The sequence below is a fragment of the Ranitomeya imitator genome, chromosome 2 (genome assembly GCF_032444005.1).
Source record: "Ranitomeya imitator isolate aRanImi1 chromosome 2, aRanImi1.pri, whole genome shotgun sequence".
Classification (NCBI taxonomy): domain Eukaryota; kingdom Metazoa; phylum Chordata; class Amphibia; order Anura; family Dendrobatidae; genus Ranitomeya; species Ranitomeya imitator.
Genome location: NC_091283.1, coordinates 338,685,889 through 338,701,139, shown reverse-complemented (window position 1 = coordinate 338,701,139; position 15,251 = coordinate 338,685,889). Strand labels below are relative to the sequence as shown.

General features: G+C 41.5%; 1 protein-coding gene across 1 annotated transcript in view; it reads right to left on the bottom strand.

Annotated features, from left to right (window-relative positions):
- The window catches only part of LOC138663653 (zinc finger protein 773-like), a 67,161-nt gene that overhangs the window by 36,323 nt on the left and 15,587 nt on the right, over positions 1–15,251 (bottom strand). The window contains exons 5-9 of the mRNA XM_069749933.1: positions 5,826–5,975; positions 5,519–5,698; positions 5,312–5,435; positions 5,134–5,228; positions 4,850–4,940 (exon numbers count right to left, since the gene is read on the bottom strand). Of these exons, the coding sequence (XP_069606034.1) occupies positions 4,850–4,940; positions 5,134–5,228; positions 5,312–5,435; positions 5,519–5,698; positions 5,826–5,975 (640 nt within the window). The remainder of the gene's footprint in view (positions 1–4,849; positions 4,941–5,133; positions 5,229–5,311; positions 5,436–5,518; positions 5,699–5,825; positions 5,976–15,251) is intronic.

Below are 15,251 nucleotides of genomic sequence, written 5' to 3'. Positions count from 1 at the left end.
AGTATTACACACTAGGTTTTCTGTGGCACAAAATTAGAGACAGATGGCACACACAGCACTGGCAATGAGGCAGAATTGCCTATCTTAATCTCCCACTATTTTTTTTTAATTTATGTGAGAATTGGCAAGAAATCAGGCCCACTGTTAGACTGTATGTTTTCTGTGCCAGAAAATGAGACACAGATGCCACACACAGGACTGCCACTGATGCAGATTTGGCAATTTTAATCTGCACCCTTTATTTATTTTTTCTTCAGGGAGACTAGTGAATAAATCTGGGCCACTGTATTAGAGTATATTTTCTGCGACAGAAAGTGGCTTGAAGAGATATAACGGAAAAAAAAAAAAAAGGGACTGTCCTACAATTACTATCTCCCTGCAGTAATCTCAGCAATATTCCTATGTAAACCCTGGAGCCGGGCTGGCTACAATCTGTGACGTGCCTGGGAAAGCACACTTCTCCTCAAGTTTTGGTATCCCTTTTCCCCTAGAAGACATTTCCTGTTTAATTACCTATACACTACAGGGGTCCTCTGCTTCAAAAGAAGTTAAAGTGTTCTCTCTCACTTTCCCACATGTTCCATTGTGAGGTCTTACTTAGGAAGAGCTGACAATTTAAACTCCTTTTCTATGTCTTTATTAGTATTGATTACTTCCTAGCTATATGTAATTCTCCCTCTTGTTAATTTGTGAGGGGAGGGGGACATCTCACTGGAGATGTATTATGGGTTTTAATTTTTCAATGAAATGTGGCTTTATTCATTCTGCAGGCGGTACTGGTAATGGAGGAGACATTGGAAACAGGAGCTCTGTCTAGTCACTAAGATTAGGGTGATTGGGACGAGTAGTACCATCCAGTCTGGCAGTATGAGTGTGTGCTGTTCAGCTAAAGCAATCTGCTCCCTGCTTCAGCCATTTGTAAAGCACCACACCCTACTAAAGCTTGCAGCTTATTTCCAGAAGCTGCCAGATACAGCCTTATTCTCCTCTGCTTAGGTCCTCTGTGCTCACCTCCAAGCTTGTGTATTTGTTTCCTGTTGTGACCCTGGCCTGTTTACTGACTGATCTTGCATCTTTTGATTTTTGTATTTTCCCTGCCCTCCTGGCTCTGACCCGGCTACCCGAGTATTCTGCTTGCTATCTTACACTGCCAAACATAATGTAACACCGTGGCCCAAGCCTATGGGTCTCTGTGCAAGTCCTGATCCATGTGTATTGGGCAGGATGATGAGCAAGGCAATCCCTGGGATCTGGAAAATGGAGTAGATAATGCCAAGCTTGTTTGCGGTGGCCATCTTTTGAGCTGCCAGATGACCATGAACAGTGCCCCAATATAGTGTCCCTGCAAACTATTCCAGCAAGATCTGCATTCAAATAGCTAAATGGCGCTCCTTCCTTTCTTAACCCTGCCATATGCCCAGAAAGTAATGTACAACCATATACAGAGTATTGTCAGATTCAAGAGAAGGTGGAATATAATTTGTAAGGTCCATCTGTTTCCTATTATCCTTTGTGAAGAATTTCAAAGTTATCACCACACAAAGTGACACATCAGATTTGAAAAATGGTAACTGATTAGATTAGATCAGAGGATTTGGGGCACAGACTTATGTTGTCAAAAACTGTGACTATAACAATAATACATCTACTGAAATGATCAAACTCAACAGTCAGTAAAAAATGAGTAACTACTGGAGAAACCTCTCTGGATTATTTAGAGTATGGGCCTCTTGGCAATCGAAACTATCGTAAGGGCGAATAATTTCTATCATATGAGTTTCAAGAAGAAATATTTGTAATTTAAAGAGAACTTTTTATAATAGTGTAGAGCTGAGGTGTCTTAAATTTAGATCTTGGACATTTGGAAGAGGCAATGGAGATCTTTCTTTAAAGACTACCAGGGAGTTGACTCACATAAGTGAGGCAGGCCGATCCCACCACAATTAAACCATTATACAGAATAAACCTGTTAAAAAAAGACATAGAATTAAAAAAAACACGTTAAATCCCCACCAACAATGTATGTACGAGGGGAGAGCTCCACCACTGAACCAAAGTTGCACTCATTTATGGTGGGCCGTTGGAGTTACTATGATTCCTGACCAGAAGAGTAGAGAAAGTATTAGTGCCCCCATTTCAGGAGAGATTGTGCAGTAATCCGAATTCCTTAAGATTGAAAACAGAATGGAATTTATGACGTGGAGTGAATCCATGAAACCAGAGCTCGAGCCATGCCAACACATCTCCTGCAGGTGTGAATAAATGTATATTACAGCCATCAGCCACGCACAGCTTAGAGATATATCATGTCACAGGTGTAATTTTTTTTATGTAGTTTATCGCAATCCTGTTAGTCAGTTTTAAAAGAAAAGTATAATAAGGGGAAAATCTGTTGCTATTGTACAGAAATTCACACTTGGCCTCACTGCACATTTAATGTTGTGGAACATAAAAGCGAAGTTTGGTCAGAAAGAATGAACCTGGTCTTGTAGGCAGCGTCGGACTGGAGCACCTTGGGCCCACCAGAGAAAATAATTCTTGGGGCCCACTATGTAGCAAACATAAAAATAAATACAAGTCCACCAACTGTGTGGTAAAATGCGCTAATATCAGGGTATAATATAAGGTAGTGCATGTCTTAATTATGTAGCAGGGGTTGGGGTAGCCCCCCTCATAGAATATAAAACAGCCCCCTCATAGGGTACAATGCAGCACCCTCATAGTATATAAAGTAGCCCCCTCATATAGTATAATGTAGCTCCTTCACAGAATATAATGCAGCCCTCATATAGTATAATGCAACCCCCTTATAGAATATAATGCCGTCCCCCATATAATATAATGTAGCCCCCATGGAATATAATGCAACCACCTCATAAGGTATAATGCAGCCCCCCCATAGAATATAATGCAGCCCCTATAGAATATAATACAACCAGCCTCATAGAGTATAATGCAGCCCGCTCAAAAGGTATAATGCAGCCCCCCATAGAATATAATGTAGTTCCCTCATAGGGTAAAATGCAGTCCCCTTCCTATAGTATAATATAGCCCCCCAGAATATAATGTAGCCCCCTGAGGGTATAATGCAGCCCCTCCATAGAATATAATGCAGCCCCCTCATATAGTACAATGCAGCCCCCCACAGAATATAATGTAGCCCCCTCATAGGGTATCATGCCACCCCCTCTTAGGGTATAATGCTGCCTCCCCTCTTAGGGTATAATGCAGCTTCCCCCATAGAGAATAATGCTTCCCCCCTCATAGGGTACAATGCAGCTCCCCCATAGGGAATAATGCTTCTCCCCTCATAGGGTACAATGCAGCTCCCCCATAGGGAATAATGCTGCCCCCCTCATAGGGTACAATGCAGCTCCCCCATAGGGTATAATGCAGCTCCCCAATAAGGAATAATTTTGTTATTTTATCTTGTTAGCATTTTAGGAGGTTTAAAAATGTAGCAGCAATTTTTCCAAGGAAACTTACAAAGTTAATTTTTTTAGGGACCTATCCAGTTTTGAAGTGACTTTGAGGTCTTGTATATTGGAAACCCTCTAAAAGTGATAGCATTTTAAAAACAGCACCCCTTGACATATTGGAACCTTCTATCAGGTAGTTTATTAACCCTTCAGGTGATTTTCAGGAGTTAATGCAAAGTGACAACAGAAACGAAAAAGTGTATTTTTACCAAATAAATGTCGTTAAATTCTGAACATGTTACTATAGACAGCAAACTCTAAGGCAGCTATTTGGTCGTGAATTGTCATAACAAACACCGGGACCACACAATCATGATTTTAGGGTGCCGATGGGGATAAAAAGGAAGCCCCCAGACTGTGTTAACCATTTATATGCTGTAGTCACTATTGACTGCAGCATCTAAGGGGTTAAACAGATATAGATGGTGTCAGCACTAATTGTGGCTAATGTAGCAAGTTGTCAGCTATAGTGTACACCCCACAGCTGCTGGATTGTTACTTGTATGGGGATGCTATTCCCTTATATCTCAGGTCAGTAAAAGAAACATATTGACTGTCATTAAGGGGTTAAAATGAAAACAATTTTTTATTGTTCATTTGTTTTGATACCCAACTTTATGGCTCAGCACTTGGCAGCGCTTTTCAAAGCCCAGATGTTTTCCTTCTTCCCAAATCAGGGATCTTGGAAGCCAACAGCATCATTACCCTCCGCTTTCTCTAATATGCCCATCATAATATATTTCTAACTTCTCAGCACATTCTACGTACGCTGTCATTTTACTTTGTAGTTTACAGATCTGGGCAGGTAACGGTCAATGTTTTCTAACCTCAGGATGTAGGCGGATCCTCCAGGTTGTAAGTTCTAAAGGAAAGAGCTTTCAATGCCCAAAGTGATTTGAACAGTTTTGGGTGGAGGAACATTATGTGGTCTAGAGGTAAAATGGTGATCACTAGTGATGAGTGAGTATACTCGTTGCTCGGGTTTTCCCCGAGCACGCTTGGGTGGTCTCCAAGTATTTGTGACTGCTCGGAGATTTAGTTTTTGTTGCCGCAGCTGCATGATTTACAGCTACTAGACAGTGTGATTACATGTGGGGATTCCTTAGCAACCAGGCAACTCCCACATGTACTCAGGCTGGCTAGTAGCTGTAAATCATGCAGATGTGTCAACAAAAACTAAATCTCCGAGAAGTTACAAATACTCGGAGACCACCCGAGCATGCTTGGGAAAATCCAAGCAACGAGTATACTTGCTCATCACTAATGATCACACGATTGTAATATAGTCGGATGACAACACTGAGAAAGCAGCCACAGTCGGTGACTGAGAAGTACCTGTGACTTCTCTGCATTTAGTGGTCACTACTCACCTGGGCAGTCATATGTAGGAATCTCCTCTTTACACCACTCATCACCCCTCACATATGTCTCTGAATTATTAATATGGGTCAGATCTTCACCCTGAAACAAATATTGTAAAAGTCAAATGTTGATAAGGAAATCTATGGTCAGCTCTAATCCTGCCATCTCCACTGTTCTCATTACACAAGTATAAAACATATAATACTGGTGGATAAAACAAGACCGAGCACAAGACCTTCACAGCCGTCTACACATCATAGGGGAGATCTCATGACACCTTCTCTCCATCTACCTGATGATCCTGAGGAACATTGGGATCTTCTTGTTTAAAGTTCTGTGGAAGAGGACGGGAACATCTCTCTGGTGTTGTCCTCTTACTGCATAGATCTGGAGGAAACACATACAGGGACTGAATTAATTGTTTAAACACAGATAATTATAGGCCATGTGTATTTAGTCCTGTCTATTACCTGGTGATGTGAGGGGCTGAGGAACCTCCATCATGACATTCTTGTACAGATCTTTGTGTCCTTCTAAATACTCCCACTCCTCCATGGAGAAATAGACGGAAACATCCTGACACCTTATAGGAGCCTGACACATACAATGATACAGTCATTTCCCTGATTCCTTCATAGCGTTACTATAGAATGTCCCAGCATTCCCAGCAGTGTCACCTCTCCAGTCAGCAGCTCAATCATCTTGTAGGCGAGTTCTAGGATCTTCAGGTCATTGATGTCCTCATGTATCAGGGGTTGAGGTGGAGGCCCCATGATTGTGCTCAGGTGTCTTTCCCATCCCTCAGACACAGGGTCCTGACAGTGCTCACTAGAGGTCTTCTTCACTACTGTGTAATCCTGTATATGGAGACACATTAATAAATCTCACTACAGACATTTCCAGAGTCCTCACCTCTCTGGTTCTGTCCTTCTGTTATTCCCATATATAAGAATGATGTAATGTGACGTCATCAGAATCTCTCACCTCTCCAGTAAGCCGGAAGAGGATCTCTAGGGTGAGGTGTAATATTCTCTCCGCCATCTTGTCTCTGTCCATATCCATCTCTGTTGAGTAAAGTAGGAAATTTCTCTTATATAGAAGATCCTCACTGAGAGGATCCGATATTGTAGAGACCTGAATGAGAAGAAGAGGAGCCGATGTAACGTCATAAAAATCCTGTGTAATAATACAATTACTGGAGATAATAAGGGAAACAGATGAGGAGATTTATTATTATACAGTATTTAGTTTCCTTCTTTACATCTGCTAATAAAAAAAAAAAAAAGACACAAAAACGTATCAACTAAATACCCTGTTTTTTTTCCATCTTTTGACTAAATACTTGGAAAAATACTTTATCTAAAAAACTAATTAAAGCTGCCAAAAAGGAAACAGAGAAGCACATTGCTAAGGAGAGTAAAACTAATCCCAAACTGTTCTTCAACTATATCAATAGTAAAAGAATAAAAACTGAAAATGTAGGCCCCTTAAAAAATAGTGAGGAAAGAATGGTTGTAAATGACGAGGAAAAAGCTAACATATTAAACACCTTCTTCTCCACGGTATTCACGGTGGAAAATGAAATGCTAGGTGAAATCCCAAGAAACAATGAAAACCCTATATTAAGGGTCACCAATCTAACCCAAGAAGAGGTGCGAAACCGGCTAAATAAGATTAAAATAGATAAATCTCCGGGTCCGGATGGCATACACCCACGAGTACTAAGAGAACTAAGTAATGTAATAGATAAACCATTATTTCTTATTTTTAGTGACTCTATAGCGACAGGGTCTGTTCCGCAGGACTGGCGCATAGCAAATGTGGTGCCAATATTCAAAAAGGGCTCTAAAAGTGAACCTGGAAATTATAGGCCAGTAAGTCTAACCTCTATTGTTGGTAAAATATTTGAAGGGTTTCTGAGGGATGTTATTCTGGATTATCTCAATGAGAATAACTGTTTAACTCCATATCAGCATGGGTTTATGAGAAATCGCTCCTGTCAAACCAATCTAATCAGTTTTTATGAAGAGGTAAGCTATAGACTGGACCACGGTGAGTCATTGGACGTGGTATATCTCGATTTTTCCAAAGCGTTTGATACCGTGCCGCACAAGAGGTTGGTACACAAAATGAGAATGCTTGGTCTGGGGGAAAATGTGTGTAAATGGGTTAGTAACTGGCTTAGTGATAGAAAGCAGAGGGTGGTTATAAATGGTATAGTCTCTAACTGGGTCGCTGTGACCAGTGGGGTACCGCAGGGGTCAGTATTGGGACCTGTTCTCTTCAACATATTCATTAATGATCTGGTAGAAGGTTTACACAGTAAAATATCGATATTTGCAGATGATACAAAACTATGTAAAGCAGTTAATACAAGAGAAGATAGTATTCTGCTACAGATGGATCTGGATAAGTTGGAAACTTGGGCTAAAAGGTGGCAGATGAGGTTTAACAATGATAAATGTAAGGTTATACACATGGGAAGAGGGAATCAATATCACCATTACACACTGAACGGGAAACCACTGGGTAAATCTGACAGGGAGAAGGACTTGGGGATCCTAGTTAATGATAAACTTACCTGGAGCAGCCAGTGCCAGGCAGCAGCTGCCAAGGCAAACAGGATCATGGGGTGCATTAAAAGAGGTCTGGATACACATGATGAGAGCATTATACTGCCTCTGTACAAATCCCTAGTTAGACCGCACATGGAGTACTGTGTCCAGTTTTGGGCACCGGTGCTCAGGAAGGATATAATGGAACTAGAGAGAGTACAAAGGAGGGCAACAAAATTAATAAAGGGGATGGGAGAACTACAATACCCAGATAGATTAGCGAAATTAGGATTATTTAGTCTAGAAAAAAGACGACTGAGGGGCGATCTAATAACCATGTATAAGTATATAAGGGGACAATACAAATATCTCGCTGAGGATCTGTTTATACCAAGGAAGGTGACGGGCACAAGGGGGCATTCTTTGCGTCTGGAGGAGAGAAGGTTTTTCCACCAACATAGAAGAGGATTCTTTACTGTTAGGGCAGTGAGAATCTGGAATTGCTTGCCTGAGGAGGTGGTGATGGCGAACTCAGTCGAGGGGTTCAAGAGAGGCCTGGATGTCTTCCTGGAGCAGAACAATATTGTATCATACAATTATTAGGTTCTGTAGAAGGACGTAGATCTGGGTATTTATTATGATGGAATATAGGCTGAACTGGATGGACAAATGTCTTTTTTCGACCTTACTAACTATGTTACTATGTTACTATGTTACTAGCACTTGCTTATTACTGTGATTTTTTTACAACAGAGTATTTTTGGTCTCGCTGTGCTCTTTTGTGTCTTCAAGTTTCTTGGCGGTGTGTGAACATGTTCCTACAGGCTTGTTCAATGTGCAAGTAGCCCATGTGTTTCTGGTTCTACATCTGCTAATTAAACCTACTGTATATATTTAGGCCACAGACAACAAGCAGTTTCTTCCTCGGAGTCGGCAGCTGAATACGTTTCTCATAGACGCATCTTCCATAACGCTAATTCTCGTCTCATTTACCGACACTGGAATCGGCATTAGCAATACTGCAGGAGATATTCATTACACGTGACAGGAGAAATAACTACTTCATGATGAGGACGACATCTTCATCTTCTACTGCGGCTCTAGAAACATATTTGGCCAGAGTCCGTCACTGACTCCATCTCCACCGGCTGTCTCTATATGAAGGTTTCCCGTCTTCCCCGCACTGTAATCTTCTATCACGTTAGATCTCATGTCTGATTCACACACAGAAGTTTGAGGCTTGAATAAAAGCTTTTTTGTTTGCACAAACACCGTCGACAGAAGTTATCTGATACCAAAGTCTCCATGTGCAGTGTTTATGGGGTTTATCTCTCCCCTTAAGGTACACTAAACGATTTACCAACGATCACGACCAGCGATACGACCTGGCCATGATCGTTGGTAAGTCGTTGTGTGGTCGCTGGAGAGCTGTCACACAGACAGCTCTCCAGCGACCAATGATGCCAAAGTCCCCGGGTAACCAGGGTAAACATCGGGTTACTAAGCGCAGGGCCGCGCTTAGTAACCCGATGTTTACCCTGGTTACCATTGTAAATGTAAAAAAAAAAAACCACTACATACTCACATTCCGGTGTCTGTCACGTCCCCCGTCGTCAGCTTCCCGCACTGACTGTGTCAGCGCCGGCCGTAAAGCACAGCACAGCGGTGACGTCACCGCTGTGCTTTATGGCCGGCGCTCACAGTCAGTGCGGGAAGCTGACGGCGGGAGACGTGACAGACACTGGAATGTGAGTATGTTGTGGTTTTTTTTTTTTTACATTTACAATGGTAACCAGGGTAAACATCGGGTTACTAAGCCCAGCGATGACAGCTCCGACCAGCGATGTCACAGCAGGATCCTGATCGCTGCTGCGTGTCAAACACAACGAGATCGCTATCCAGGACGCTGCAACGTCACGGATCGCTATCGTTCTCGTTCAAAAGTTGCTCAGTGTGAAGGTACCTTAAGGCTTTCCTATGTTACAAGGAAAACTCCAGAAAAAAAACAGATATTAACCCCTTCATGACATGCGCCGTACATCTTTTCCGGGAGGTCAGCTGATTTCAACAGCTGACTTGTTTCCCTAACAGCTGCGGGTGGAATCGTGGTCCACTTGCGGCTGTTAACCTGTTAAATGCTGCTGTCAGTTTCTGACAGCAGCATTTAACACGATCGCGCCGGAAGTGCGTCACTAACATGATCACGGATCACCGATGGGTTGGCATGACAACCCGGGGTCTGCAAGAAACCCCTCTGGTTGTCATTGCCAGATAGCTATGAGCACTGGGCCAGCCATCGGCACTCACAGCAAGTGAACATTTCTGCTATCAGAGCAGGGCTGAAGCACCGCTCTGTGTAGCACAACCGATCGGATGATTGCAGCTTCTAGTCTCCCAAGGAGACTATTGAAGCAAGTGTAAAAAATACAAAAATATTTTAAAAATATAAAAAATATATATAACAGTTTAAATCACCACACCATTCAAAAACAAAAAATACATATATTTGGTATTGCTTCATTCGTTATCGCCTAATCTATCAATATATAAAAAGAATTCATCTGATCTGTAAATGGCATAATGAAAAATAAAATTAAAAGAATGACTTTTTTTGGTCGCCGCAACATTGCATTAAAATGCAATAACAAGCAATCAATACACTGTATGTACACAAAAATCGTATCAATAAAAACGTCAGCTTGGCACGCAAACAATAAGCCATCACCTAGCCCCAGATCCCGAAAAATGGAGATGCTATGGGTCTCGGAAAATGACACATTTTCTTTTGTAACAAATGTTGGATTTTTTTTTTCACCACTTAAATAAAGAAGAACCTATTCATGTTTGGTGTCTACGAATCCATAATGATCTGGAGAATCATACTGGCCGGTCAGTGTTAGTATTTGGTGAACAGGGTTAAAAAAAAAAAAAAAACTATTTGTGAATTACACTTTTTTTTGCTGTTTCACCACACTTGGATTATTTTTCCTGTTTTCCAGTACAGTATAAGGTAAAACCTATGGTTTCATTCAAAAGTACAACTCGTCTTGCAAAAAAACAAGCCCTCACATGGCCATATTGAAGGAAAAATAAAAAAGTTATGGCTCTGGGAAGTAGGTGAGCAAAAACAGAAACGCAAAAATGGAAAATGTCCCGGGAGGTTAAGGGCTAAAATGTTTCAAAAGAAAATTTGCACCAATAATCGTTGTAAAAAGCAAAAAAAAACATGCAAAAAGCAGAAGACACAGATATTGCAGGGATGGCACAGGGGCACCTACAACAAAAACTCTGGCAGTTTAACCACATGCTGCAAACATGGCATCTAAGAAGGTGTGACAGAGTTCTGCTGAATGCCCTCCTCCCCCAAGTACTCGATAGTATGGGGCGGCCTAGTTACTACGATACTTACATGTCTAATAATGGTGTCTGGGCCTGCAATGTATCAAGGTCTATTAGACCGGGCCAGCGGCAGCGTCCAATAAGTCCAATAGGACAACCTCTTCTTGATTAATATGTTTGACACCGATTATAATAATAAAGCCTATACTCCCCTCTCGTGCTGGCACCATTCCCGCGGTGTCTGCACTCGCTCTCCCCGAGTCTCTCGTGTGGTGTTGTGACACATGATCCCCGGCGTCCAGTCAGCAGTGGTGTTACTTGTCTCCTCCTTGAAACATGAAGAAGTCTGGTTCTTGCTCGATTTGTCCGAAAGAAGAGACAGCGACGCCAGCGCTGATTGGGGACGTGTCACAACAGCAGCATTTGAGAACGGTGCTGAAACGGGAGGTGAGTATAGGCTTTATTATTTTATCGGGACTCAGCGAGGGGTATGAGAAGAAGTTGTCCAGGTAGTGGACAACTTCTTTAGTGTTCTACAGGAGTTAAATGACTTTGGGCCACTGATCTCACATCACCAATACATACAATGGGTACAGAATACATTCAGACCCTTTTAAATTTTTCACTCTTTAAATTTGCAAAAATTTCTACATTTCTGTTTTTTCTCAGTCAAGATGGGATGCAAAGTGTACATTAATAAGAAAAAAATTACTTTTTTGAATTTACTAAATGGCTGCAAAGAAACAAAGAGTGAAAAATGTAAAGAGGTCTGATTACTTTCTGTACCCACTGTACGTCTCATCAAGACAGAGTTCCGTGCACCTTGAAGTATCAGTGAGCTGGCGTTTTCTTTTCTATACAGTAGTATAAAACACTACCTATAGTGCCCCGTACAGTATAATACACACCCCATAGTCCTCCATATAGTATGCTGCACAGCCCATAGTCCTCCATAATAGTATAATACACTCCCCTAGTCCTCTATACAGCATAATACAGTCCCCTAGTCCTCCATACAGCATAATGTACTCCCCATTGTCCACCATATAGTATACTGCACTCCTACACACGCAGATATGGTTAACAGTGACGTAGCTTTGGGTGTGGCCATCAGAGCCCCCTCTGCCTTCTCCTGAGTAGCTATGATGTTGCTTGTTACAATGCTGAAGATGGTTTCTTATTTGTCCAAATTCTTATTCAGGGCTGAAATTTGTTTTTTATTCGGCAGACAAAAATAACAAATCTATATACAGTATATAATTGTCTAAGGGGTACTTCCGTCTGCTTGTCTGTCTGTAACGGAAATCCCGCGTCAGTGACAGGCACAGTCCGGCCACGAATTTGCCCCTCCCTACTCCCCTCCAGTCAGTGCCCCCTCCCTGCTCCCCAGTCAGTGCCCCCATAGCGGTTTAGCAGTCTGTTAAACGGACTGCGTTACACCGCGGCATAACGCAGTCTGTTAACACTGCTATTAGCCCTGTGTGACCAACTTTTTACTATTGATGCTGCCTATGCAGCATCAATAGTAAAAAGATCTAATGTTAAAAATAATACAAAAAATAAAAATCATTATATTCTCACCTTCCAGCGCCTTTCCTGCTCCTCGCGACGCTCCGGTCCTAAGAATCCATTGCGGCAATGACCGGAGATGACGTAGCGGTCTCGCGAGATGATGACGTAGCAGTCATCACGTGTTATTGCCGCAATGCATTCTTGGGACCGGAGCGTCGCGAGGAGCATCTCTAAATGCCTGTGCTGGATCCGGGGGCCGCCGTAAGGTGAGTGTATAACTATTTTTTATTTTAATTCTTTTTTTTAACAGGGATATGGTGCCCACATTCCTATATACTACGTGGGCTGTGTTTTATACTACGTGGGCTACTGCATGGGCTGTGTTATATACTGCGTGGCCTGTGTTATATACTACGTCTCTGTGCTATACACTACATGGGCTGTGCTATATACTATGTGGCTGTGCAATATACTGCATGGGCTGTGTTATATACTGCGTGGCCTGTGTTATATACTACATCTCTGTGCTATATACTATGTGGGCTGTGTTATATACTACATCGCTGTGCTATATACTATGTGGCTGTGCTATGTACGTGGCTGGGCGATATATTACATGGCTGTTCTATATACTACGTGGCTGGGCAATATATTACGTGGCTGTGCTATATACTACGTGGCCTGTGTTATATACTACGTGGCCTGTGTTATATATTACGTGGGCTGTGTGATATACTACATGGGCTGTGCTATATACTGCGTGGGCTCTGCTATATATTACTATACATATTCTAGAATACCCGATGCGTAAGAATCGGACCACCATCTAGTTATAATAATAAAATAAAATGCTGTGAGGTGCCCTGGTGTGAATACACTTAAAATCAGCTACAAAATGAAAAACTGGCACAAAAATGTCCATCAAAGTGAGCAGTGAAGTGCGTTATTGAAAGGGTAAAATGACTTTGGGCCATTGATATCACACAAATATAAAGAGAACCTGGCACTCAACTTAAGTGTATGCAGCTTAATTTATTATGTAGTACCAGTAAACGTTTCGGTCTAAATAGACCTTCTTCAGTAACGTACTGTTAAAGTTGTGGAGAGGTAATGGTGGTTTATCAGATTAAAATCTGATCAGTTCTCATAGAAAATGCTGGATTATCCATCAAGCAAGATGGAGACTAGATTAACAACTTTGCTCACTGGAGGTCCTAGGGGGACAAGGCGTCCACCGCTAGTCAATGGAGTGCACACCTAGGACCTCCAGTGAGCTAAGTTGTTAATCTACTCTCCATCCTGCTTGATGGACAGTCCAGCATTATCTATGAGAACTGATCAGGTTTCAATCTGATAAACCACCATTACCTCTCCACAACTTTAACAGTACGTTACTGAAGAAGGTCTATTTAGACCGAAACGTGTACTGGTACTACACAATAAATTAAGCTGCATACACTTAAGTTGAGTGCCAGGACCTCTTTATATTTATGTCACATGGTGTGGGAAACTACCTGTGCATCCTTCCAGTAGTGCTCACGTCTTATTTACTTATTGATATCACACAAGCATTACAGGCTGGTGTGACCTGAGTTTGATGCTGGCCATCACTATGTACAGTGGGTACGCAAAGTATTCAGAACCCTTAACATTTTTCACTCTTTTTTGAATTTATTAAATGGCTGCAATGAAAAAAAGTAATTTTTTTTCTCATTAATGTACACTCTGCACCCCATCTTGACTGAAAAAACAGAAATGTAGAAAGTTTGGAAATTTAAAGAGTGTAAAATTTAAAGGGGTCTGAATATATTCTGTACCCACTGTATGTATTGGTGATGTGAGATTAGTGACCCAAAGTGGCCAAAGTTACAAAAGAATTTCTGCAGTACTCAAGGTACTGCCAAACTCTGAAAGATAGAGCATTAAGTGTACAGATGCATCTCACAAAATGAGAATAACATCAAAAAGTTAATTTATTTCCGTTCTTCAATACAAAAGTGAAACTCATGTATTATAAAGAGTCATGCTTCCCTCTGCCGACAAGCTTTTTGGAGATGGAAAAATGATAATTACTTACCGGTAATTTGATTTTCCAGATCCATGACAGCACCTCACATGAGAGATGGTCCCAGCCCCCAGGAACAGGAAACCTGCATAGGAGATAAAAGATGGGGGCGGCACCTCTCTCCTCAGTTTGTTAACAGAGTATGCAAGGTAACCGCTTTGTTTGTTCGGGTTTTTTATGTATATTACATCTATTTCTATAGGCTGTCACTCGATGTAGTTACATTTCCCCATCAGTTTTTTTATCTTCTGTATATATATATATATTTATATATATATATACATATATATTTATATATATATAGTTAGGGCCAGAAATATTTGGACAGTGACACAAGTTTTGTTATTTTAGCTGTTTACAAAAACATGTTCAGAAATACAATTATATATATAATATGGGCTGAAAGTGCACACTCCCAGCTGCAATATGATAGTTTCCACATCCAAATCGGAGAAAGGGTTTAGGAATCATAGCTCTGTAATGCATAGCGTCCTCTTTTTCAAGGGACCAAAAGTAATTGGACAATGGACTCTAAGGGCTGCAATTAACTCTGAAGGCGTCTCCCTCGTTAACCTGTAATCAATGAAGTAGTTAAAAGGTCAGGGGTGGATTCCAGGTGTGTGGTTTTGCATTTGGAAGCTGTTGCTGTGAGCAGACAACATGCGGTCAAAGGAACTCTCAATTGAGGTGAAGCAGAACATCCTGAGGCTGAAAAAAAAAAGAAAAAATCCATCAGAGATAGCAGACATGCTTGGAGTAGCAAAATCAACAGTTGGGTACATTCTGAGAAAAAAGGAATTGACTGGTGAGCTTGGGAACTCAAAAAGGCCTGGGCGTCCACGGATGACAACAGTGGTGGATGATCGCCGCATACTTAATTTGGTGAAGAAGAACCCGTTCACAACATCAACTGAAGTCCAGAACACTCTCAGTGAAGTA